Below are 24,945 nucleotides of genomic sequence, written 5' to 3' on the forward strand. Positions count from 1 at the left end.
TTCCTGTTTTGACTTGTACGAAAACTAGATTGCGTGCGAGTAGGCCTATTTCTGATTGTAATTTAAAGGAGGCTCTCAGAATTGCTGTCAGCCGGTCCCTTGTTCTTGGCATAGCTGGTATCATTGCAAAGATAAGGGAAAAGAAGAGCTAGAGAAGATGAATTGTCTGTTCAAAACAAATTGAAAGAGTGCTTTAACACCGGTAACATTGTCCCATACAACAGTTTCACCGCTCACCGCACATAAACATTGCGCAGTGACAGGAGAATCAGCGGGGAAGGTGGAGAAGGCGAAGACAGGCCGAACGGGTGAGACAGGTGTATGGGAAGTGGAGTGGAGGTTTGCACTCTGGTCAACCTAGTGGAGTAGTCTCCTGCACCTTGCGCCGTGCAGTGCACGGGCGCATGCACCCTGAGAGGCCCTGCTTTAACACCATAATCACCCCCCGTATGTTTATCCTACTTGAAACAGGATTTTCTTAAATATGGGTATTCTTTTACGATGATCCTGTATTTTCCGCAAATGTCAGTAGTGCGAACCATTAAAATGTCCCCCTTATTTTCCCACTGTGGGTTAGCCTACAACATCCTCCATGCTTTTGCAATCACTGATCTGTCATAACACGTTTTCTTTTCCAGGTAGACAACAGCTATGAGACTTCGTCTGTCACTAATAACCCTGCTTCTGGGTTGGGTGAGTGCTACTACAGCTGCTAACATACTGGTGCTACTGAACGTCGTAACGCGAAGTCACCACATATGGAACAGCGCTCTTGTCACTGCGCTAGCAGAAAGAGGTCATAATGTCACCGTTTTAGCCACACTGCCTGTGAAGAAGCCAGGCCCAAACGTCACTAGCCTTGTTCTGGAAGGAATATACGAGTTTGTGGAACATGAAACAGAATTCGACTTCGAGGATATGACTGATCTGCCGCCAGCAGAAATGTTACATTATATGTTGTTTGACTGGATGAATACAGTATGCGACTTCACCCTCAGGAACAAAGGAATGAAGACACTGCTAAACTACCCAGACAATTTCAAGTTCGATTTGATTATATATGAACCGATGTGTGGAGAATGTCTTCTAGGATTAACAAAAAGATTCGGGTAAGTACGTTCACATTTTTACAGCTGGGATTTTTGACAACCCCCTTTGGGTGGAGGCTGAACATGAAGAAATACTTCTGTTTCCACTAGATCTGCCCGCACACGGCCGTCGATAACAGCGAAACTGTACCGGCAGTCTCGACGTAAGCGAGTCTCGCTCGCTTCGGCTTCATTCACACGTACCATTTTGCAACCACATCACAGTGGTTGGCTGTGGGCGGTTTCAAGCTCTTATGGAAATGCAATCTTGGCTTCATACGTACCGCACACGGCAGTCAAGTTCAACCACTGTCGCAATCTGTAGGCGATATCATCCACAAAACGGTGGCGTGCCAGATGTGACCGTGCCGCATGCGACCCGTGCCACTAGCGACCGCATAATCTGTAACCGTGCCGGATGCGACCGGCGTTGACAAGCAAATTGTCATTTGATAAGTTGTGTCATCACCCAAGATAAGGTAAGCTAAACAAAGTGCAATACCATTTCAATAAGTCCTAGAAGCAGCTACTGCCCCTACTTTACATAACACTTCTGGGGGAAACTCGTTTTACAACACGAAACATGGAGATGCGTTTACGTCTTTTCCCACCGGGCGAGTTGGTTATGCGGTTAGAGGCGCGCGGCCCTGAGCTTGCATCCGGGAGATAGTAGGTTCGAATCCCACTGTCGGCAGCCCTGAAGATGGTTTTCCGTGGTTTCCCATTTTCACACCAGACTGTACTTTAATTAAGACCAGGGCCGCTTCCTTTCCATTCCTAGCCCTTTCCTATCCCATCGTCGCCTTAAGACCTGTCTGTGTCGGTGTGACGTAATGCCACTAGCAATAAAAACGATCCTAATTCTCTGAAATTATTTACGACTTAGGCCTACTTACTTATCGTGTCCTATTAGTACCAGGAGTGTCCGAGGACGTGTTCGACTTGCCTGGTGCAGGTGTTTCTACCTGACACCATTGGGTGGCCTGCGCGTCTGGATGTGGGATTATGATAATGAAGTAGGGAGAGATGAAACCCGGTTTCGGCACGTAGCCTACTCCTCTCAAATAATACCAAGGGGTCTGCTCAATGCTTTACGTCTCCATCCGACGGCCGAATCACCATCAGCAGCATCATATCCCCTCACTCCATTTGAACACTGCGAAAAGGTTTGGATTTGAATCTAGGCTTTTGGCATGCAATCTAGTGATTAGAATCTGTCTACCAACCAACTTTCCTACCCTGCCGGCCAACATTCTGATGGTGATTTTTTTTTTTTTTTTTTTTTATCCAGGCTAAGTAGCTCAGACGGTTGAGATGCTAGTTTTCCGACTCCAACTTGGCAGGTTCGATCCTGGCTCAGTCCGGTGGTATTTGAACGTGCTCAAATACGTCAGCTTTGTGTCGGTCGATTTACTGGTACGTAAAATAAGTCCTGCGGGACTAAATTCCGGCACCTCGACGTCTCCTTAAACCATAAAAGTAGTTACTGCGACGTAAAGCGAGCATCATTATTATATTTTTCTTTCGACCAACGGCACTCGAACCTGCTAACAACGGTGCCAGACCTTTATTTTAGAAAAGGCCAAGTTAGCTACTTATAAGCAATCTGCCACTTGGTGACAGCCCTTAATGCAGATCAATTGTAAGTGATTGATGGGTCGCATGCGGCACGATGCTTATCCGCTCGGTCGCTATTAGCTCGATAATGCCCGGGTCGCATCCGGCACGGTCGCATCTGGCACGTAACCCACAAAACATCGCTGGCATGGTCAAACGCAATCCACACGCCAGCGATAGCGCTGCGAACCTCGCGTACATCACTCACCCCAGTCGTTCCCTCCGTTTCCAGACTGTGGTACGTATTTCCACTCTATTATTATTACTACTACTAATTATTAAATACAATGTAATTAAATAATTTAAACACTTTGCATCGTACATTCTCAAAGACTGGTACAGTAAATGAAACGGACTTTCGGTCTTCGGTCCAACTAATAGAGGTCGTGCAGTACAATCTCCAATCATTACACCGCGATTCAAAAGCCTGGATTCAATTTCAACCCTCTCCACAGTGTTCATATGGAGTGAAAGCACATGATACTGTTGATGATGATTCGTCCGTCGGATGGAGATATTAAGCCTTGAATAGATCCCTTGGTGTTATTCCAGAGGAGTAGGCTATGTGCCTGCACAGGGTTTCACACTCTCCCTAATCATTATTATTATTATTATTATTATTATTATTTGACACCCAAATGCGCAAGTCACTTACTGGCGTCAAAAATGAAGACCTGTACCAGGCGAGCCGAATATGTCCTCGGACAATCCTAGCATTAAAAGTCATCCGCTGAACCAAACTAAAAATAATAATAATTATTATTATTATTATTATGATCATACGGCCCAAAATCATAAATGAGTAGACGATAAAGGCGGCCAGGAATAGAGCTAACCACTGAGTACCCAGGTGACGCATATTATTATTATTATTATTATTATTATTATTATTATTGTTGTTGTTGTTGTTGTTGTTACGGGGTTACCCGTGGAGCAGAAAGAGGTTAAAGAAGGTGCCGAGGTGAATGGGTCTAACTACAATATCAAGAATTGATTTAAAACTTTAAATAAGGTTATATTTCTTTTAGGACTTCAAACTTGACAATTTTTCATAACAATGCAAGATCAGGTACAATGACAAACTATAAACCAGACAAGGAAAATCCGAAATTTAGTGATTTTACAAATCTTGGGCTTTACGCTCTTCGCTTTACAATTTCCGAGCTCCTAGCTCAAATGTACAAAAGAGCACAAATTTATTCAAGGGAAGAAATCCCCTAATTCATGGAGGACTTAATCCTATAATTACAATATCTAGCCTTCCAGAGGCACTCTTTACAATTACAAAACTTGAAAAAGAGCTAACAGGCTCTCGGTTCCATACTGCCTACTCAAGGCAACATTACATCAATCTCGGATCTCTCAACCCACCCTTTAGAAATGGAACTAATTTTTACAGGGGTATTAAATACCCAACCTACTGGGCCTTCGTGGAATAACAGGTTAAATTAACGGCCCGAACAAAAAATGAATGGGGGCGTATACTTACACTCCTACATATGAACACCCAAAAAAATCTAAGGGGCTCTAGGCCGATGAAACAGGGGCTATTCCCAAACTACTGAAGTGACTCGTATAGAATTACATTAACACATTACAGTAGGAAAAGCAGTTAGAGAAAACGTAGTCACCCCAAACCAAGATGAAGGGGAGCTCTCTTTCTCTTCTTGTTTCCCTGAGACATCTTGGACCACGCGCTTCCTAACTCTGGTGAGGTTTCTTCTTAGCCGAGTACTCCTTCATTTTTTCTTTCCTTTCCCGAGTCCACTTCACACCAGCTCCAGAACGCAATGTTTTAGCTAAGGAAGAGTGTCGGATGTTCGAACAGCATTATAAATTTATCCCTGTTGAATATATTCTCGGGATCAATTTTTTTAAATTCTAGGTCTCTTAGAACTAGTTTCGTCCATCATTTGTCCCCTTCCCTCTAGAAATGGTACACCTGGCTTTCATGGTTAGATCCTCACTAACGTTCTCCGAGGTATTTGTACGAGTTAGTCGCTTTTATTACAGTGTCCCAGTATGGGATTGAGTTGGGTGCATCTCTTATCGTGGTGATGAACTCCCGTCTTGTTAATGGCAATCCTCAACACTAGCTTAGCCGCTATTTGTCTGAGGGAGGAGAGCTGGTGTGTACTTCCTCCATACTTGATGTTAGGAATGTGCGGTCATCTGCGAAGGCCAGGCAATCTATATACTTTTAAAAAATTATGAAAACTAAAGTCAGTCAGTCCGGCCTTTATATCCAGTCGAATTCCTTCATTTTTTAACTGAAAGGTGTTCATGCACAGATTTGTCATCAGGTACTATAAATCACTTAACTTCCGCCTTCCTCAAATTATTTTATTTTTCAATTTTTTTTGTCTCTTTGAAGCAATCATATCTTTGGTTCTAATTGAGGTGCGGAGTTCGTTTTGGTCTAAGAGCACTCAGTGGATCAAGCTCTTTCATTTCAGCTCTTAACTATTCAAACTGGTTGATTCTGAGGAAAGTTATGAGTGCACATTCAATTTGACGTCTCATTTCTTCAACATTTTTTCTCATTGAAGCAATCATATCTTTCGTTCCAATTGACGTACGCAGTTCGTTTTGGTCTAAAACACTCAGTGGATCAAGCGCTTCCTTTTGAGGTAATAACTACTTAAATTGGTAGATTCTGAAAAAAGTTATGAGTACATTTGTCTCCATGACGAAGATCTTTGAAGGACTTTTTAACAGTTTGACGCGTTCCAAGGAACGTTTAATTCAATTTCTTTGTGTGGTGTATTTTTGAGTGTTTTGTTGACATAATATTACATTCTATGACCACGGCAGATCATGTGCTTTATATCATTAACTCGAAACTTTGCAAATACATCCGTGAGGACAGCAACAAACAACACCATACTTTGTACATTGCGGGCGGAACCAGCGGTAAACTGCTAGTTGATTTTAAACTTGTCCTGCTTGAAACCAATATTCAACCCCGAATTGTCTGATAGAGTTTTCGTCAATTCACGAATGGCTTTCCCTAGCATGCAGTTGAAGAGAATAGGGGATAAACCATTCCCCTTGCCTAACACCAGTTTTGATATCAAAGCTTTTTTTTTTTTTTAATTTCCTCTGTTGGTGTTTGTCAAAAGTATTATTTTTATAATATACTGTTTTTCGTTTTATTTTAATTTGTTCCAGGTCGCCGCCTGTGATAGGAGCAAGCGCATTTAGCCATCCACACTGGATTGACTACATGTTTGGAAATCCAAATAATCCTTCTTACATCCCTGACATAATGTTGCCATACCTAGACCATATGACATTCTTGGAACGAATGGACAACTTTCTCTTCAATCTGAGGGCGGATCATCTCTGGAATTCTAAAGTACTTCCAAATATTGATGGTAAGGAAAATCTTCACACAGAAAGTCATTTGTAAAAAACATCCATATCGTACGACATGCTGAAGGACTTTGTATAACTAGACGAAACCCATAAAAACTTCATGGATGACGGATGGAGTATTTATGGAAGGACGTCCTTTTATAAGACATCAGTTCATGGTTACTTTCTTGCATCGATATTTCTCAATGTCCATAAGTCCGGTTCCTTGGCTGAATGGTCAGCGTAATGTCCTTCGGTTCGGGGGGCCCCGGGTTCGATTCCCGGCCGGGTCAGGGATTTTAACTTCATCTGGCTAATTTCTCTGGCTCAGGGACTGGGTATTTGTGTGCGTCTTGAATGTATAAGTTCAATTCATCAAGTCAGTTCATAATTAATTAATAATAATAAGATTATCAGAGAGCCTCCGTGCTCAGGTGGCAGCGCGCCGGCCTCTCACGGCTGGGTTCCGTGGTTCAAATCCCGGTCACTCCATGTGAGATTTGTGCTGGACAAAGCGAAGGCGGGACAGCGTTTCTCCGGGTACTCCGGTTTTCGCTGTCATCTTTCATTCCAGCAACACTCTCCAATATCATTGCATTTCATTAATCATGCATTAACCATTGCCCCAGAAGAGTGCGACAGGCTTCGGCAGCCGGCACAATTCCCATCCTCGCAGCTAGAAGGGGGCGTCATTCATTACATTCCTGACCCGGTCAAATGACTGGAAAACAGGCTGTGGATTTTCATTTTCAACAAGATTACCACTACCAGCTAGCCAAACGGTGTATAAAGCAAAGCAAAGCAAAGTCACCTCCGTACAGGCCATGAAGGCCCTTGGAGGAGTGGAAGGTCAAGGCTTCCACCATTGTTAAACTCGGCACGTGATGGGGTAGAGTGGTTAGCTCTATTAACTTGGAACTCATTTTGGTGTAGGCCGAGTGAATCTCAGGGCCATATGCATCTCCGGAAGTGGAAATCTTGTTTCTTAAATTTTACGACTTCCTGACGGGGATTCAAACCCACGTCCTTCCGGGTGAACCGAGCAAGCCTTTACCGCATCGGCCAGGCAGCCCCTAAACGGTGTATAACCAAAGGCAAAAATTTTAAAACAGGCCACCAAAGCGTGGAATTCTGGACCTCAGTGTGTAAGTACCGAGTTGATTTTCACATTATTTCTCCTCTTTATTAGGTAAATGATTCGGCGAACAAGCAGAAATCGGGAATTCAGGCTATTTAATAATCTTCTTCATTCTATGGATATTTATAAAAGTCCCACAATATGTGGAATGCGTGAAACATCATTGATTTCTTAACTTAAAGGATATGATATGTTTAGGCAGAATTTGCAGTTTCAAATTTTCCGTCGATCGCACTCGAGACATAGCAATATACAACGTCCGTGGCTAAATACAGGTTGGGACAAATAAATACCAAATGTCTGGTCCGACTCTTTGGTTGAATTGTTAGCCTTGAGGCCTTCGGTTCAGAGGAATCCGGATTCGATGATTTTAACCGTGGATGATTAAGTCTTCTGGTTCGGGGACTGGTTGTACGTGTTTGTTCCAACTCTCTCCTCTTCATATTCATACAATACACCACAGACACACGCAAGAGTGATTACATCCCTCTAGACAGGACTAGCGTCAGGAAGGACATCCGGCCGCAAAATAGGATCAAATCCACATGTGCAAAGCAGTTTGCACCCGCGACCACCCAATGTGTGTGGGAAAAGTGGTAGAAGAGAAGGAAGGTGAAGAAGAAGACTGCATAGCAATAACCATATATGTTGTTTAGGTAACCCAAGTTAAACGGAAACACACAGAGACATGAGTTAACACCCCGATACAGCTATTTTGGAAATTTTTTTTCACCACGCCACCTCGCAAACAAGTGGTAATTTTAGGCGCACTCTTCTTAAAAATCCCGGGTTCTAACAGGGTTCATATTAGCGCAATGCAAGGACTCATGATACGCAACACATTCTGTTCTAACTAGTTTATTTTATTTTTGTAGCTATTTCAAGAAAACACCTTGGACCTTCATCTGCCGTTCCGTCAGAAGAACTTCTCAAAGTGAGTGCAGTCATGGTGAACGCACATCCCAGCTTTGACAGTCCAAGACCTCTGCTGCCATCGGTGGTCAATGTGGCTGGAATTCACGTCAAGGAACCAGAACCACTGCCAAAGGCAAGTAAATCGCTTAATTCTGTAATTACACTATCTGATTAAAAGTGTCCTGACACCCTTTCCTAATAGTTAACTAAAGCCTACTAGCCATCGCGAACATATAATATATCTAGCAAATGTACCCGTGCTACCCTACGGTATTTTACATTCTATACGGATTTCTACGTAAATTGCTGTACACATGCTGAGTAAGATTATATTAAATTGCATGTCTCTTAGTGCTATCCGAGAAATACTACGGGGAGGACCCAGTACGTTGTTTCCGATTTAAGGTGCGCGTTGGGAAGTTTTGATTATAATGGCAGGCCAAGTTTCCTACTGATTATGCTTAAGGCTAATCTATTTTTCTCCAGGACTTGCAAGAATATCTTGACAACGCTAAGGAAGGAGTTATTTTCTTTAGTCTGGGCACCAACCTTGAGAGTAAAGAGTTAAAAGAAGAAAAGAGACAAGCTATTCTGAGTGCCTTTGCTGAGCTGCCGGAGAAAGTACTGTGGAAATGGGAGGCAGACACTCTACCTGGACAACCAAAGAATGTCAAAGTGGGAAAATGGCTGCCGCAGTCAGATATCCTTGGTAAGTATTCACCTTTATATTACATTACGCTTACATCGAGATGTTACACTCGAATCCGTTCGAATATACTGCACATCTCCAATATTAAAATCACGTGAGTCCAGATTAATATTTAATGTTGTTTACTTGATCTTGATGCCTTTTCTGGCGAGATGTAGTGTTTACAGTGCACTATGTCTTCTGGTATGGGCTATATCAAATTTGTTACTTTCATTGATCTGTCTCAGTCACATCCTTGGCTTTGACAATATGAAAGTGACTGAGGTATGAGTGATGCTAGTAATACCATTGCTTATGCAGCCAGTCCCTGTTATGAATGGTGTGAAAATATCGCTCACAGGGTCGGTTGGTGCACGCATTTCAGTGGGCTTGGCAGACTGATATGTAGTAGCAACGGCTGGCTCGGTGACGAAAGTAACGGGAAACTACCTCACTCCTTATTTCCCTAGTACGCCTCTTCAGTGACGCCTAGGCTATTTATGACAGCTGTTGGCGGAGCTGCAGAGGATCAAACCAGCCTTCGGGCTGAATACCCAACATACATACTTGATCTTGAAGGTTCGTGGTTTCATACACTGTACCTGAGAGTCAGAACACCAGTTGCAATACATTACGAGTGGGCATCTCGGACATGTTCTGAGTTATGACCCTCCTTATGCTCAGGCGATTAGGGCTATACAATTCATCGTTGGTCCCTAAACCGTCACTGGTAGGCTACTAAGTGAGAGACCAAGCTCAGAATATGTTAAGCAAGCCTCGGACGTGTGGGAGTAAGGGAGTCTCATTTCAATTTGACAGGCGAGGGACTCCTTGACTGACTCCTTGGAAATGCGAAAGAAATGGAATTCGACGGGGAGCTATCAATATTAATGGGATTTAAGGAAGGAAGAAAGAAAGGAAGAAAGAAAGTAAGTAAGTAGAACTGGCTGAGTCAACAAACAGCAACAGTATGGATGAATCAGGTGTTACTGATATTCGGTCAAAATCCGATAACTAGGAGGAGATAGGAGGTTACGAAGTGTTCTTTACAGGTGTTAAAAAAGGGAAGGGCAGAGTGTGGGGTAGGACTGTTGATCAGGAATACAGTTGTATGGAAAGCAGCTTCCATTAAACACGTGAATGAGCGAATGATGTGGGTAGATTAAGCAGTTGGAAGAATTAGGACGAGAACTGTCTCGGTCTGCCTTTACTTTTTGACAATCTGTTTTACGTCGCATAGACACAGATAGGTGTTATGGCGACGATGGGATAGGAAATGGTTACGAGAATGAAAGAAGTGACTGTGGCCTGAATTAAGGTATAGCCAAGGCATTTGCTTGGTGTGAAAATGGGAAACCACGGAAAACCATCTTCGGGGCTGCCAATGTCTCGCGAATGCAAGCTGATAGCTACGTGACACAAACCGCAAAGCCACTTGATTGGTTGTCTGTCTGCTCACCATGAGAAGGTGCAGATGAGAATGAAGTTGACAAGTTTTATGAAGGACTAAGTGACATCGCAGTCAGGGTCAACAGCAAGGACAGGATAGTGCTAATGGGCGATTTCAGTGCTAGAGTAGGAGACAGAACTGAAGGATACGGAAAGGCGATGGGTAAATTTGGGGGAGCTATGGAAGCTAATAGGAATAGCTGTGCTTCTGTGCTGGTATGGGATTAACAATTACGAATACATTCTTCAAGCATAAGGCCACTTACCTTTTCACACGAAACGGTAGGGGAACCAGATCCATAATAGACTACAGCATATCCGGCTTTGAATTCAGGAAATCTATAACTAGGTTGTCAACGCCAGTCAATAGTGGCACTGGTCGCATGCGGCACGGTCGCATCTGGCACAACACCGTGCGGGTATACCGGGGATTTTTCGATGACACCGACCACTATTTGATCTGTAGTGAACTAAGTATATCTGGACCTAGGATAGAGAAAGTGAAATCTATCTGCATACATATAAGTGTAGAGAATCTACAGGGCGAGAAAAGTGTCAAACGATAGACAATAACCAGGTTCAGGATACAGAAAGAGAATGGGTGGCATACAGGGATTCCATAGCAGAAACAGCAAGGGAATGCCTAGGAAAAACTGTGTGCAACGACGGGTAAAAGCGACGGAATGACGAAGGGAGGGCAAATTGTAAACGTAAAAAAGAAGTCGTGTCAGAAATGGTTCCAAACAAGGACTGATACAAACTGGGAATTGAACGAAGACAAAAGAAACAGAGCGAAACAAATAATTGTTGAATCCACGAAAGCATGGAAAGATTTCGGTAATAACCTCGAAAGGGTTGGTCAAGCGGCAGGGAAACCATTCTGGACAGTAATAAAGAATCTTAGAAAAAGAGAGAAAAGGGAAATGAGTAATGTTTTGGGCTAATCAGGTGAACTTACAGATACCTGAGAATCATTGGACATAAGGAAGGAATATTTTGTAAATCTTTTCAATGTCGCGAACAACCGAGCTCAAGGGGAAGAAATCAATAATGTTAGAGAAATTACGTTTGAAGAAGTTGGAAAAGGGGGTAAATAAACTCCATTGTCGTAAAGCTACAGTAATAGATTAAATTAAACCTGAAATGGTGAAATTCAGTGGAAAGGCAGGTATGAAATGCGCTTCACAGAGTAATAGCATTAGCATGGATAGGTAGTAAGGTTCTTTCTGATTGGACGAAAGTAATAATTGAACCTATCTATAAGCAAGGGAACAGAAAGGGTTGAAACAACTATCAAGATATTTCATTGATCTGTTTTTTTTGTTTTTTGTTTTACAAGTTGCTTTACGTCGCACCGACACAGACGATGAGACAGGAAAGGGCTAGGAGTGGGAAGGAAGCAGCCGTGGCCTTAATTAAGGTACAACCCCAGCATTTGCCTGGTGAGAAAATGGGAAACCACGGAAAACCATCTTCAGGGCTGCCGACAGTGGAGTTCGAACCCACTATCTCCCGAATACTGGATACTGGTCGCACTTAAGCGACTGCAGCTATCGAGCTCGGTCATTGATCTGTTTACCACGGAAGGTGTTCACTGGCACTTTGGAAAATAGAGCGCGATCAATGATTGAGAGTAAATTGGGTGTAAACCAGTGTGATTTCGGATCACAGAAGAGGAGCTGCCAAGATCAGCTGTTCGGTATGAGGCAGGTAAATAAAAAAATGCTAGAGATGAATAGAGAGTTATGTTTGTGTTTCGTAGATCAAGAGAAGCCATTTGGCATAGTACCAGGGGAAATGTTGTTATCCGGATTATGTGTTTAAAAGTAGATTATTACAATCAATCAAAGGCATTTATGTTGACCACTGGGATACAGTGAGAACTGATAGTAGGATGACTTTCAAAAAAAAAAAAAATTCAACATAAAATTTTTAACCCCTCTTCTGCCGTATTTCCTTTTGATAAAAGGACCACTTTATATTATGCAAATGTAAGGCATTTAATGCTCTATTTTAGACGTCTTAACCACATTCATATGTCTCTTAATTTCGAACTTTTTTTTTTTTTTTTTTTTTTTTTTTTTTTTTTTTTTTTTTGCAATTTGCTTTACGTCGTACCGACATAGATAAGTCTTATGGCGACGATTGGATAGGAAAGGGTCTGGAGTGGGAAGAAAGCGGCGTGGCCTTAATTAAGGTACACCCCAGCATTTGCCTGGTGTGAAAGTGGGAAACCACGGACAACCATATTCAGGCTGCCGACAGTGGACTTCGAACCCACTATCTCCCGATTGCCAGCTCAGAGCCACGCGACCCTAACCGAACCAAATACCTCATAGTCATAACTTTTTAGAAAAAGACCCCTCCCACTCCTCGTTATTTGATATTTTCTCCCGTGTTCTACATTTGCATTCAAACAGTACCTGAACCATTCTGATCGGATCCTTAGTTCCGAAGTTCTAACTAGAATGTGAGCATATGCTTTAGTTACGCTAAGTTCGAATGACTACAGACGCGAAAAAATGTTTACTCATCAACCAAGTGAACATTCTCGGCTTGTTTTCTTAAAATGCGAGGTGAAAGAAAATACAGCTGGCAGCAGCAAGCTTTAATTGGAGAGATATCGTCACTATCGATATCAACTGATAATAATAAAAAAACCACTGAGTGGAGAATTGAAATATAATCGCTCGTATAAACTTCCTCAGAAGAGGCAGGTCCTTTGATGCCAAGGTGAAGTTACTAACTAATGTCAAAATGCTGCCTTGCCAGACGACTCCCACTCTGCCTGAAGTCGGTATTACGAAGTAACGTTACAAATGTTTAAAAATTGAACTGAATTAATTATAATAAATATCTTGTTGTTCTTCTCTTCACCAGCTCACCCCAATGTTCGTCTCTTCATCACACACTCTGGACTGCTAAGCACACAAGAGGCAATCCACCGAGGAGTGCCCATGTTGGGAATTCCCTTCATCGTAGATCAGAAAATCAACATTGAGAAATCAATGCATCATGGAGTTGGACTCCGGCTGGATTACAAAGATCTCACCAAAGAAAGTTTACTGAAGGCAATACGCACGGTACTTGATGATCCAAGGTAAAGTATATTGATAAATTATTTACACGCACACACAGAAATGGTATCCCGACATAAACAATCAACACTGTCCCACTCCAGTACCAAAAAGGTGTTAATTAATTAACTAACATCCTCCTCACCTTCAAAGTTTAACTGCTCTAAAGAAGGAATGGTTACAATGTACTACAAATACACTCTTGCCGATTCATCATGACTGCAACCCTCAGAAGCATGGAAGATTAAAATCTCTACATCCATCATGGCAACTAGGAAAGAGGCTGTCTGAATCACAGTACAACATGAATAATGTCTGAAGGGAAGAGTGGGCTGCTTCAAACCCTGACCATCTACGGTTGATATCCGACCCCTGTGGGAAACTTGCTGGGTTCAACTTGCCAACAAGAATTTGGGCTTCGTTGAACAGAGTGGGGACCGGTCTTGGAAGATGCAAATTCTGGCTCCACATGTGGGGAAAATTTACAGCCCTCATTACGACTGCGGTGACGCGGCTCAGACAGTCCACCATGTTAAGATGTGCCCACTTCGGGGCTTCCAGAGAGGATAAGGCAGTAAAGTGGCTAAATTCTCTTGACATTAAACTATAAGTTATGTTTCCATCCATTGATCCTTTGTCCGATTGTTTTTCTATCTGCTTTAAGTGTGCATAGTATATACATATAGTTTTTCTGTACCCTCTATATGCCATATGAAATAAATACACCGAAAAGAAGGGGAAGAGAGTGAACGGGTAGTTCTGAAGGCACAGTGTGTGCATTGTTATACATTGTTATACATATGCCCATTTCAGTCGCAACAGTCTTATAGCGCGCTGTCTACTTGCAGCAATGTGTTAAGCGAGGAGGTGAAGGACGCTTTTTTTTGTTTGTATCTGGACACCATTTCTGTGCATGCGTGTACGGTAATCTTAGCCTGTGGCTGTTTCCTGATGGATGCAGTATTCTTGCAGCTAACGTTCGGCACAACTCAGAGCAAAATGTAGCTTCCACTTAAGTCTCAGCCTCATTTATGGGTGTGAAAATACGAAGCATGTTTTTAAAGAAGTACCGTTTTCAAATATGGCCGCTGCAGCGCTTCGATCGCCGTTCAGAGCATGCGCGCTCAGTACGTACGTCTGTTGGCTATCCACAAACGGAATTACGGAAGCATTCGCCCGTGTTTACGCTTGTTTGTGCGTATTGAAAATGCCTCTGACAATTAACGGTCCCGTCGAGTGTGAAGTAGCCCCAGTAATTCGATTTTTAAATGGAAAAAGCGTGAAACCTGTTGAAATTCATCGGCAGATTAGTGAAGGGTATGGAGAACACACTATGAGCAAAGGAATGGTAAGAAAATGGATTAGAGCATTTATAAAAGGCCGTACTAATGTCCACGACGAGAAGTGTAGTGGGCGACCGTTTGTGGTGCAAAGATTTGGTGCAAAATGTTGATGCAAAGGTTCGAGAAAACAGATGTTATGAGTTGCCTGAAATTTGGAGGAGTATTCTTTCTGAAATTGTGTCAGGATGCATAGATTATCGGAAGTTGTGCTCACGCAATCCAAAACAAACGGCTTGTCATGCTAACAAGGGGGATTGTTTTGCTTCATGATAATGCGCAATCTCACACGCGTATAGTCGTGACCTAGTGTCTAGTGACTACCACTTGTTCCTGCGCCTGAAAAAACATTTATGCTGGAGGTTCTGAAGTTGAAGTTTTCGATCGTTAACATGTCAAGTGTCTATGGTCTGACACCGTGGGTAACTGGTACCTGCCCCGTTGGCGGGAAAACAAATATTCATCATCAGAATGTTCGTCGGCAGGCTAGGAGAGGTGGTGGGTGGTATACAATTTCTAATCACTAGACTGCGTGCCAAACAGCCTCAATTTCATTCCAAACCTCTCGCAATGTTCACATTGTGTGAGGGCACATGACGCTGTTAATGGTGATTCGTCAGTCGGATGGGAACGCTAAGCCTTAAGCAGACCCCTTGGTGTTATTCGACAGGAGTAGGCTATGTGCCGGCACCGGGTTTCACCCTCTCCTTACCTCATCATCATCATCCCACATCCAGACGCGAAGGACGCCAATTGGGGTCAGATAGAAAGACCTACAACAGACGAGCCAAACATATCTTCGGACACTCCCGGCACTAAAAGTCATACGACAGATAATAATACTAATAATGTTTCCGGGTTTTCTGTGGAACACAGATGTGTAAGAAGGTGCGGGCATGAAGGGGTGGATTGAGAAAAGATCAAATCTTGATTTAAAATTCTAAAATTTGAAATTATATTTCTTTCCTTGATTTTTTGTTTCTTTTCAGATTTTAAACTTTGTTAAACAATAACAAATAACAATAGGACAGATAAAGGTTATAGTTCATTCCATGTTAAGAAATCAGTATTGCTCTTATGACAACAGGGTGCCATATCGAATGGCTCTGCTCAACACCATCACGGGAAAACGGCGGCACATAAATTTGTGAAATTCAGTATTTAAGTTCAAGACAAAAAGCGGAAGAAACTAAGCTGCAAATTATTTTTATGAACTAAAGGGGACGGGGGTTTTACAGGGGCTATTTTTGATTTGTACAGAATCAGAGGTAAACTACGGCACATAGAAAACCTCAGCATTGAAGTGTAAGGCAAATTGGGGGAGAAAATAGACAAATATTGTTATGGGCTCGAGGAGCGAGGCATGCATTTAATTGCATTTAATGAATTTCTCCAGGCAATACAGGCTAGAAAAACCGACGCAACAAATAAATACTGTAGATGTCTCTACGAAAGATCACAGTATGAATGTTTAAAAAAAGGAATCACACACGTAGGCTTATCGCATAACTTTCACTCAACACAAGACAATTACGCACTGATTTAGAGCTTAAAAAGACACACGCAACAAATAAATAATGTAGATGACTTCACTACAGAAGTGAGCTGCCGGCAGTTCACAGAGTGAGGGACTACACTTGGCTTGTACCAGAGCAACAAAGAAGAAGAGAAATGAAGGAAGGCAACGAAGCAATGGCTGTTCCTGCCATTGTACTTCCTCCCTAAAAATGTATTTATGAAAAAATAAAATGTTATGTAATTATTTTAATAACTCACAGGCCAAAATATCTCATCCTTTTTATCTATCTTTCATAATACATTACAAAATACAGTATAATAACCCTTAATCGTAGGTCCATAAGAGCAATACTGTTTTCTTAACGTGGAATGAACTATAGCTCTTCAGCTCGAGAAACAATATTAGAAAAGCCTAGAACAGTCAGACAACAACGATTTAACAGAAAAAGCTTGAAGCTCCCAAGTTACAATTTTTACAAGAGCACCACTGCTCCATTCAATTACTCCTCTAGGAGGCTGCTCTCCAGAAATGTACAAGATTCAAGCCGCTCCAAGGCACAATTTAACTTTAACATACAGTTTCCACTGTCTTACACGCTCAACAATCTAAGTTACATTTAAATATGAAATTAAATAAGAGAAGTTAACTTTAACAGGAGCAAGTGCCCATTCTACATGGACTTAGTAAAAGAGAAAAGGTTTAAGTTATTGGCCGTAAATCAAAATGTTAGGAGTCGAACACTTGCACTCCTTTGAAGTTCACTTGAAAATTCTGAAAACCCTATGTGGGCTTATGGCCCAAAATTACAGACACTAGATGGAGGGAAAATTTTGAATTACAAAAGGAAGAGAGAAATTTTAAGGTTTACGAAATCATAGTCACCTCAATAACAAGTTGAAGGGAAATAAAAGATGGTTCACACTATTTATTCCCTAAGCTAGACTAAGGTCTTTAGACTTGTTTAATGATTTACTTTGAAATATTTACATTAAGAAAAGTTTTTGAAACCTTCCCCTCAAGTTAGCTTTCTCAGACTATTACATCATTCAAAGATGTCTGCCATTACCTTGAGATGGTGGGCCTTCCGGAGACTGACGAAACAAGCCCCCTGCCTCCTCTGTGAACACATGCTAAACCTCTTGACTGGAGCGATGGAAAGACAACATGGCCCAAAAGTTCCCAGCTTTTATAGCGGAGAGGAAAGTTCCAGAATTCTCAGAGCCGAAGCTCTGTCCACACCCCCAGTTTCTATTAGTTGGTTCAATAAATATCAAAAAAATTCCTGACTGGCGAAAATTGTAAGCAGGCGGGAAGAGATAGAAGTGCTAGTAACCTTAGAACACCAAAAAGAATCTGCAAAGAATTCGGTTTAGGAAACCAATGAATACAACAATTCGCTTGAAAATTAATTGTACATTTTCCCACCAGAGGGGGCACATAAGTCGACAATAGAGACATCTGACGATAAACGTTCAAACTTCTCCCAGGAGAAGGTTCACTGCTCGTATTATAGATGGCGCCTGGTTTGAATGTACGGAGTTGGTGGACCTCCGGTACAATAATAATAATAATAATAATAATAATAATAATAATAATAATAATAATAATAAATAAGCACGTTTGTAGCAGTTTGATATACCTTAACTGTTCCCGATACTCGAACGAGAGGTAGGGCGCGCGATATGTTCAGCCCGTAATCAGGGCTGCCTAAACGTAACTCTAACACTACATGTATTTATGCTATTATGATTCTCGGGATTCCAAATTCGATTTCCGAACCTTCCAGTTAAAAGTCGCAGATAATTCTTGGTAAGTGAGCCTCCTAAAGCACGTAGATTATTTTAGCAAAATTTCAAGGTAGGTTTCGTCCGGCTCCATGGCTAAATGGTTAACCTGCTGGCCTTTGGTCACAGGGGTCCCGGGTTCGATTCCAGGCAGGGTCGGTAATTTTAACCATCATTGGTTAATTTCACTGCCACGGGGGCTGGGTATGTGTGTCGTCTTCACCATCATTTCATCCTCATCACGACGCGCAGGTCGCGTACGGGAGGCAAATCAAAAGACCTGCACCTGGCGATCCGAACATGTGCTCGGACACTCCCGGCACTAAAAGCCATACACCATTTCATTTCAAGGTAAGTTTCAATATGACCTCACTGACAGTCAGCTTGAGATTAATGGCATCCCTAGCATCTGGATGTCACGAAAGATAATACTCATAGAGACGAGGTGCTGAAATAGCACTTTTGGGTTCAGTGAGAAAAGCAGAAATACCTCACCTCTCATCATGACTTGTACTTCCAATTACTGTTTCAGCATCGGTTTTTGCGGTTTACCTGTAACCGCACAACATTCCGTGGCCCATGTTCAGCTGAGGAAGTTGGCCGCACGGTTTGGATCACATAGCTGAGGGCTTGAATTCGGAAGATGGTGGGCTCGAACCCATAATCTCCCGAATGCAAGTTTGGTTTATCAGTCCATGGAGTAGTTTGATGCAATGCTCCATGCTACCCTATCACGCTTTTTTCTTTTTTAGCTATTTGCTTTACGTCGCACCGACACAGATAGGTCTTATGGCGACGATGGGACAGGAAAGATCTAGGAGTGGGAAGGAAGCGGCCGTGGCCTTAATTAAGGTAAAGCCCCAGCATTTGCCTGGTGTAAAAATGGGAAACCACGGAAAACCATCTTCTGGGCTGCCGACAGTGGGGTTCGAACCCACTATCTCCCGGATGCAAGCTAACAGCTGCGCGACCCTAACCGCACGCTCAACTCGCCCGGTACCCTATCCCGTGCTAACCTTTTAAACTCAACGAAACTACTGCTACTAACTAACTAACACCATGGCACTACAGCCCTGCCGGGCCTTGGCCTACCAACCGAACGCTGCTCAGTCCGAAGACCTGCAGATTGTGAGGTGTCGTGTGGTCAGCACGACGAATCCTCTCCGCCGTTATTCTTGGCTTCCTAGCCCGGTGCCGCTATCTCACCATCAGATAGCTCCTCAATTCTAATCACGTAGGCTGAGTGGACCTCGAACCAGCCGTCAGATCCCGGTAAAAATCCCTGGCCCAGCCGCAAAACGAACCTGGAGCCTCCGGGTAAGACGCAGTCACGCTACCCCCATACATCCGTGGGCCGGCTTACGAAACTACTACATCTACTCTAATCATACTGATGCTTGGTCTACTACTACTCATTCCGTTCTTACCACCTACACTTCCCTGTAAAACAAACTGAACAAGTCCTAGGTGTATTAAGATGTGTCCTATATTTTTTTTTTCTCTCCTTCTGGTCAAATATCGCCAAATCATTTTCCTCTCGCCGATTCGATTCGCTATCTGTTCATTTGTGATTCGAACTATCCATCCCACCTTCAGCATTCTTCTGTAGCACCACATTTCAAAAGCTTCTATTCACTTTCTTTCTGATCTAGTTATAGTCCATGTTTTACTTCCATATAACGCCACGTCCCAGACGAAAGTTTTCAAAAAAATCTTTCTCATACCTACATCAATGTTCGAAGTCAGCAAATTTATTTTCTAATCTACAGGGTCCATTCCTCACACGCAGAAGTAGAAAATATGCCATATGGTGTGGTGGATGTGGTGATTATTCTCTTAAGAGGAAGTACAACTGGGCAACCATCCTCTATTAACACTAACCAGAGAGGAAAAGATGGAATGATTTCGACGACATTCCGAAAAATGAAGAAAGACAAGGACCACGAAGAACGTGGAAGAGAAAAGACCCCCTAGGCCTCGATACCTAATACCGTGGGGGTCGGAAAAGAACGAGAGTTGACCAAGGGAGGACGGATAGGATAGATGAAAGTGAGGAGCCTGGCACAAGTAAGTGAAAGCAATGCCAGGACTCGGCTAAGATTCCCGTCTTCGCCAACCCACGTTCATAAGTTAAGAGCTCATGGCGCCCCTTTTAGTAGCTTCTTACGACAGGCAAGGGATACCATGGCTGTTACTCTACTGCTCCCACCCACAGGTGGATATATAATAAAGGACAGGCGTCCGGAAAAGCTTTATGTCTATGTTAGCAGTCACTTTCTACAACTCTACATAGTACATTAATCATTAATATTGATATTAATTTTAATACATAAATTAACCTTACTATACCCTACTGTAGGAGTGTATGTTTGCATGACGTATTTTCGTTCTCATACATTATAATACAACGTGTGACACTAAAGTTCGGTGAATGAAGTCAGAACGGTCGATCCGGCAACACTGGCGGCACACAACCCCGCACCTGCGTAGCAGCAGGTTTTGACCACCTGCTCCCAACGTTGTTCAGTTGAGCATCGCGTATGTGCCTTGTAAGACCTGTTTGACGCAGTGCGTGTTTAGTGCGTTGGTTGTGAACTGCGAACAGGAACATGAACGACGAAAAGATTAAGGTACGGTTTTGTTTTAAGCTTGGCAAGACACCGAAAGAAACGCATGCGATGCTGGTATGTGTTTATGAAGATCAAGCACTGTCCTTGAAGTGTGTGTACGAATGGTTCGCCCGTTTTCGAGGAGGCCGGGAAAGTGTTTCTGACAACCCCCGTAGCGGAAGACCGGCGACCGCCGTCAGTGACGAAAACATTGAGGTGAGGACATTAATCACGAACGATCGGCGATTAACTGTGCGCATGATAGCGGATGAACTGCAGATTAACCCTGAATCCGTGCGACAAATCGTTACCCAGAAGTTAGGGAAGAGGAAAACGTGTTCTCGTCTTGTGCCACATCACTTGGAACTTGAATATCCCCCTTACTCGCCAGATCTCAATCCTCCAGACTTCTTCCTATTCCCACAACTCGAACTCACTTTGAAAGGAAAGAGATTTGACGATATTCCTAACATCCAACGAAACGTGACGAGGCTTTTGTTCACCATCCCAAAGGAAGCCTTCTTGCAAAGTTTCCAGGATATGTATCGCCGATCTCAATAGTGCATAGTTATGGGAGGGGACTATTTCGAAGGACAGTAAGGTTACTGTCGTGCATTGTTCATCTATGTTGATAGTAGATGACTATTCACCGAACTTTATTGTCACAGGTTGTATATTCAAGTTTCGTTTTCCTTTACACATTAGCACAGGAAAAATAAGGGGCTATGTACCCCCAAAAGCATGAATATGGTATTTAAAATAATTCCTGTGATCTCAGTTTTAATTATAACTATTTCAAATTTTATGTACGTAACAAGTATATAATACACTATTTAAAAATAAATGTTAAATAAAAATATTGCGTAGGTTTATCAAAAATTTCGACATTTTTTATTTTGTAATCTGAAAAAACCATGTTCCTTTTCCTCTGTAACCCATGGAACAATTCCTTTGGTTTTCATGTTGTTATCTTATCTCCCCTTGATAAGTCCTGACCACTAGCCCCTTTGATGTAAGATGTATATTTTTTAAGTTATTAATTTTTTCAATTTTGGACTGTTTTTGCACTCGATTTTAGAGTGGGTTATGAACCATATATCAGCTGGTAAGATTATTTTTAAATCGATTTTAGAGGACATTCAAGAGGCATGCGTTATAATGAATCCCTAAAAATTTCATGCATTTGCACTGGGTCGTTTATGAGAAAAAGGAACATAAAAGCATGAAAATATAAATTATGGAAGAAAGCATTTGAAGTTGTCTCTTACTTCTAAAACACAATCATCTTTCTACTGATGGTAGAAAGCCTCAGTGTCCAACATATGCATATTCCTCGTTGTCTTCCTGGCTCTTCCTTTTAGATCTTCTGTCCTGTCTTGCTTTCTGTTGCAGTTTCTGTATGTTTGACTCTGTTTTCGCTATCCGAATTTGATCAATGTCGTGCAAGATTTTTATTGAATGTACTCCTGGCTCTAGTCCAGCCTTCTGCAGCACCTGAATCCTACCATGCTTCCTTTCATTATACCATAGTACAGCATCATACACAGCAATGTTCAATCCATTCAAGCCACAAAATGTGGTTTTAGGACATCTGATCAATACTAAATTGTTGAAACGTTCATTAGTAGGCTACTTTGCGTTTTGCCATATTTTGCCATATTTTGTGATACTAGAGCAATCTGGGGATAAGAAAGTGCACTTCACAACATAGAGAATGAAACTTTGGAGTAGGATAGACCATGGAAATGGGTTAATAAGGGATAGGATTGTATAGATTACATGAAGCGTCGAATCTTGTTTGCCATAAAAGGTGGCGTGAAAGTACCTACGCACAGATACATTATTTATTTTTCATTGCCTTCCAGTTCCTATATAATTTTCAAATGTCCACACATTGAAGAAATCATAACGAGCGACATAAAACGACGAAAAGGCAATTTTCTAAAATTTTGACCTCAATCGGCTACATCCCCTCTTAACACAACGAAAATTGTTCTGATGGACTGCATATCCATATTGGCTAGGTCTAGTGTCCAGTCTTAAGGAAAGTAATGGATAGGAAGAGCATTATCAGATAAGCAGTACTGTCTCTTCAGCGAAGAAATGATCCAAGTAAGCTATGATATTATGATAAAAATAATGTTAAAACTTGAAACTGAAGGAAATGACAAGTATCTTGATTTGTTCCAGCTATGCAAAGAACATGCGAGAGCTGTCGAGTAAATTCCGAGACCGACCTGAGACTCCTCTTGAAACAGCCGTGTTCTGGTGCGAGTATGTCATGAGACACAAAGGGGCACCACATTTACGTTCTGCAGCAAAGGACTTGTATTTGTTCCAGTATCTACTGCTAGATGTTATAGCCTTCGTGATGGCAGCAACACTTGTACCAGTCTCACTACTATGTTACTGCTGTAAAAAGATATTTTCAAAAAAATCAGTACAAAAGAAGATCAAGAAAAACTAACTGTTAAGTTACATGTGTTCTTAATGTATATTTGTTTGTATTTATCTTTGAGTATAATAAATAAAAATATCAGTGTCTCGGGACTCTTTAATTTAGACTATCGTTTGACGTGAAATTTTTAGTCTCCGGCGAAAAACTGATGTGCTGCTTTTCGTGTAACTCAAAAAGTAGTATATATATATGTATGTGGGGATGGTTTGTATATTCGTTTATTTCATACTATGATGTAATTGCCTTCTATCGGTACTCAAAAGAGTACGGAAATTAATACTTTACGGTACTGTAATATTAGTTTCCGCACTGGCTCATTAGAAATATTCTCCGGCTGGTTGAACTCCGTTTCGCAGTAATGTAAACACGGATAGTCAGAGAGATTATGGATCAGCGAACACCAAACTTAAGCTTGTTGTACCGTTTCTCCACCTGATTGCAGCACCGTACCCATCAACACCAAAAATGGCCTCTACATTTCCAACAAAGGTAATCTGCCAGCATCACGATGATGACGAATGTAGCCTATAGGTTAATCCATTTCTGACAGATAAATATCGCATTTATCATCATGTTCGTACTACCTTCATTAATCCATGACCGGAAGACCATTTTTGCGACTCTGGTAGCTTAGTGGACTGTTCACTGCTTCAAATAACATTCATTTTCATGTTTTATTACCACATAACTCCACGCATACACCTCTTATATCTTTCATAGTAGCACACACACAACAAAACAGAAAAAGGTTACCGAGCTCGATAGCTGCAGTCGCTCAATTGCGGCCAGTGTCCGGTATTCGGGAGATAGTTGGTTCGAACGCCACTGTCGGCAGCCCCGAAAATGGTTTTCCCATTTTCATACCAGGCAAATGCTGGGGCTGTACCTTAATTAAGGCCACGGCCGCTTCCTTCCCACTCCGAGCTCCTTCCTGTCCCATCGTCGCCATAAGACCATCTGTGTCGGTGCGACGTAAAACCACCAGCAAAAAAAGAAAAAAGGAAAAGGTTACTGCATGAGTCAAACACGGATGATTTACCTGGCGACATAGAATATTACAATTATTTATAATTAAATATTTACTTTATAAAATAAGTAAATTCAGCATAGTATGAAATAAGAGATTCTATGCAACAGCCACTTACGTTTTGAAATTCCGTTACGAGCACAACTCACTCGTAACGTAATAAATCAGTTGCATAAATAACTATTAAAGTAGCAGGACAAGTGCACAAGATGTCACCACGATAGGTGACGTAATGCGCATGACGTCATCAAAAGATGGCCGCCTATTTAAAAAGGTATGACTTTGCCAGACGAAACACAATTACCACCCGGTGTAGGTTGGCGTGTGGACAAGGGAGGTGCAGTTTGATTTGTTACGACGAGATCCATCAGAAAACACCAGAAAAATGTAACTTTCTGTAAATAAATGGTATGGAAGGTTTTGTGAGGGATTTGTCGCCGAATTTTGGCGTACTTCAAAAAATATGCATATATTTAACGAATAATCGGCTAAAAACCTATAGAAAATGTATGCAGGAGGAAGCTAGTCTCAAGACAGTAACCGTGCGCAAGGAAAAATTTCCCTGATTTGTAACAAACTCCTCGCTAGGTGAGGAGTGCTACAATCAAGTCAAACTAAAATTACGATCTTCGTCCAGGTTGGATCAACATTACTTTACGCTTCGTTGAATTGTGTAAAGCTTTAACAGTATCTGCGTGGCGAAGTAATGCCCTTATTTACCTGCACTGCATGTACACGCAACGAAGATAATTACAGGAGTTGCTCAAGATGGCGTGCCCTAGCTTCGATGCAGAGATGACAATGTCGCATTAACTTCTGACGTATCTGGTCGTACTACTCTGGCGTCGTTTTAACGACATTGTAGGTAGAAACGATTCT

At 42.0% G+C, this 24,945-nt stretch overlaps 1 protein-coding gene across 1 annotated transcript; it reads left to right on the plus strand.

Annotated features, from left to right (window-relative positions):
* Nucleotides 1–653: 653 nt before the first annotated feature.
* On the plus strand, nt 654–23,109 carry LOC136883289 (UDP-glycosyltransferase UGT5). The gene is made up of 6 exons (XM_067155523.2): nt 654–1,109; nt 5,877–6,082; nt 8,076–8,248; nt 8,602–8,824; nt 13,133–13,352; nt 22,772–23,109. Exons 1-6 carry the CDS (start codon nt 919–921, stop codon nt 23,046–23,048), a joined length of 1,290 nt encoding a protein of 429 aa, XP_067011624.2. The 5' UTR covers nt 654–918; the 3' UTR covers nt 23,049–23,109.
* The last annotated feature ends 1,836 nt before the right edge of the window (nt 23,110–24,945 follow it).

Source organism: Anabrus simplex, chromosome 11 (genome assembly GCF_040414725.1).
Source record: "Anabrus simplex isolate iqAnaSimp1 chromosome 11, ASM4041472v1, whole genome shotgun sequence".
Lineage (NCBI taxonomy): Eukaryota > Metazoa > Arthropoda > Insecta > Orthoptera > Tettigoniidae > Anabrus > Anabrus simplex.

Coding starts and splice junctions, on each gene's coding strand:
- LOC136883289 (XM_067155523.2), top strand. CDS start 919: ATGACTGATCTGCCGCCAGCAGAAATGTTACATTATATGTTGTTTGAC. Junction 1,110..5,876: donor GGATTAACAAAAAGATTCGG/GTAAGTACGTTC, acceptor AATTTGTTCCAG/GTCGCCGCCTGTGATAGGAG. Junction 13,353..22,771: donor ACGGTACTTGATGATCCAAG/GTAAAGTATATT, acceptor GATTTGTTCCAG/CTATGCAAAGAACATGCGAG.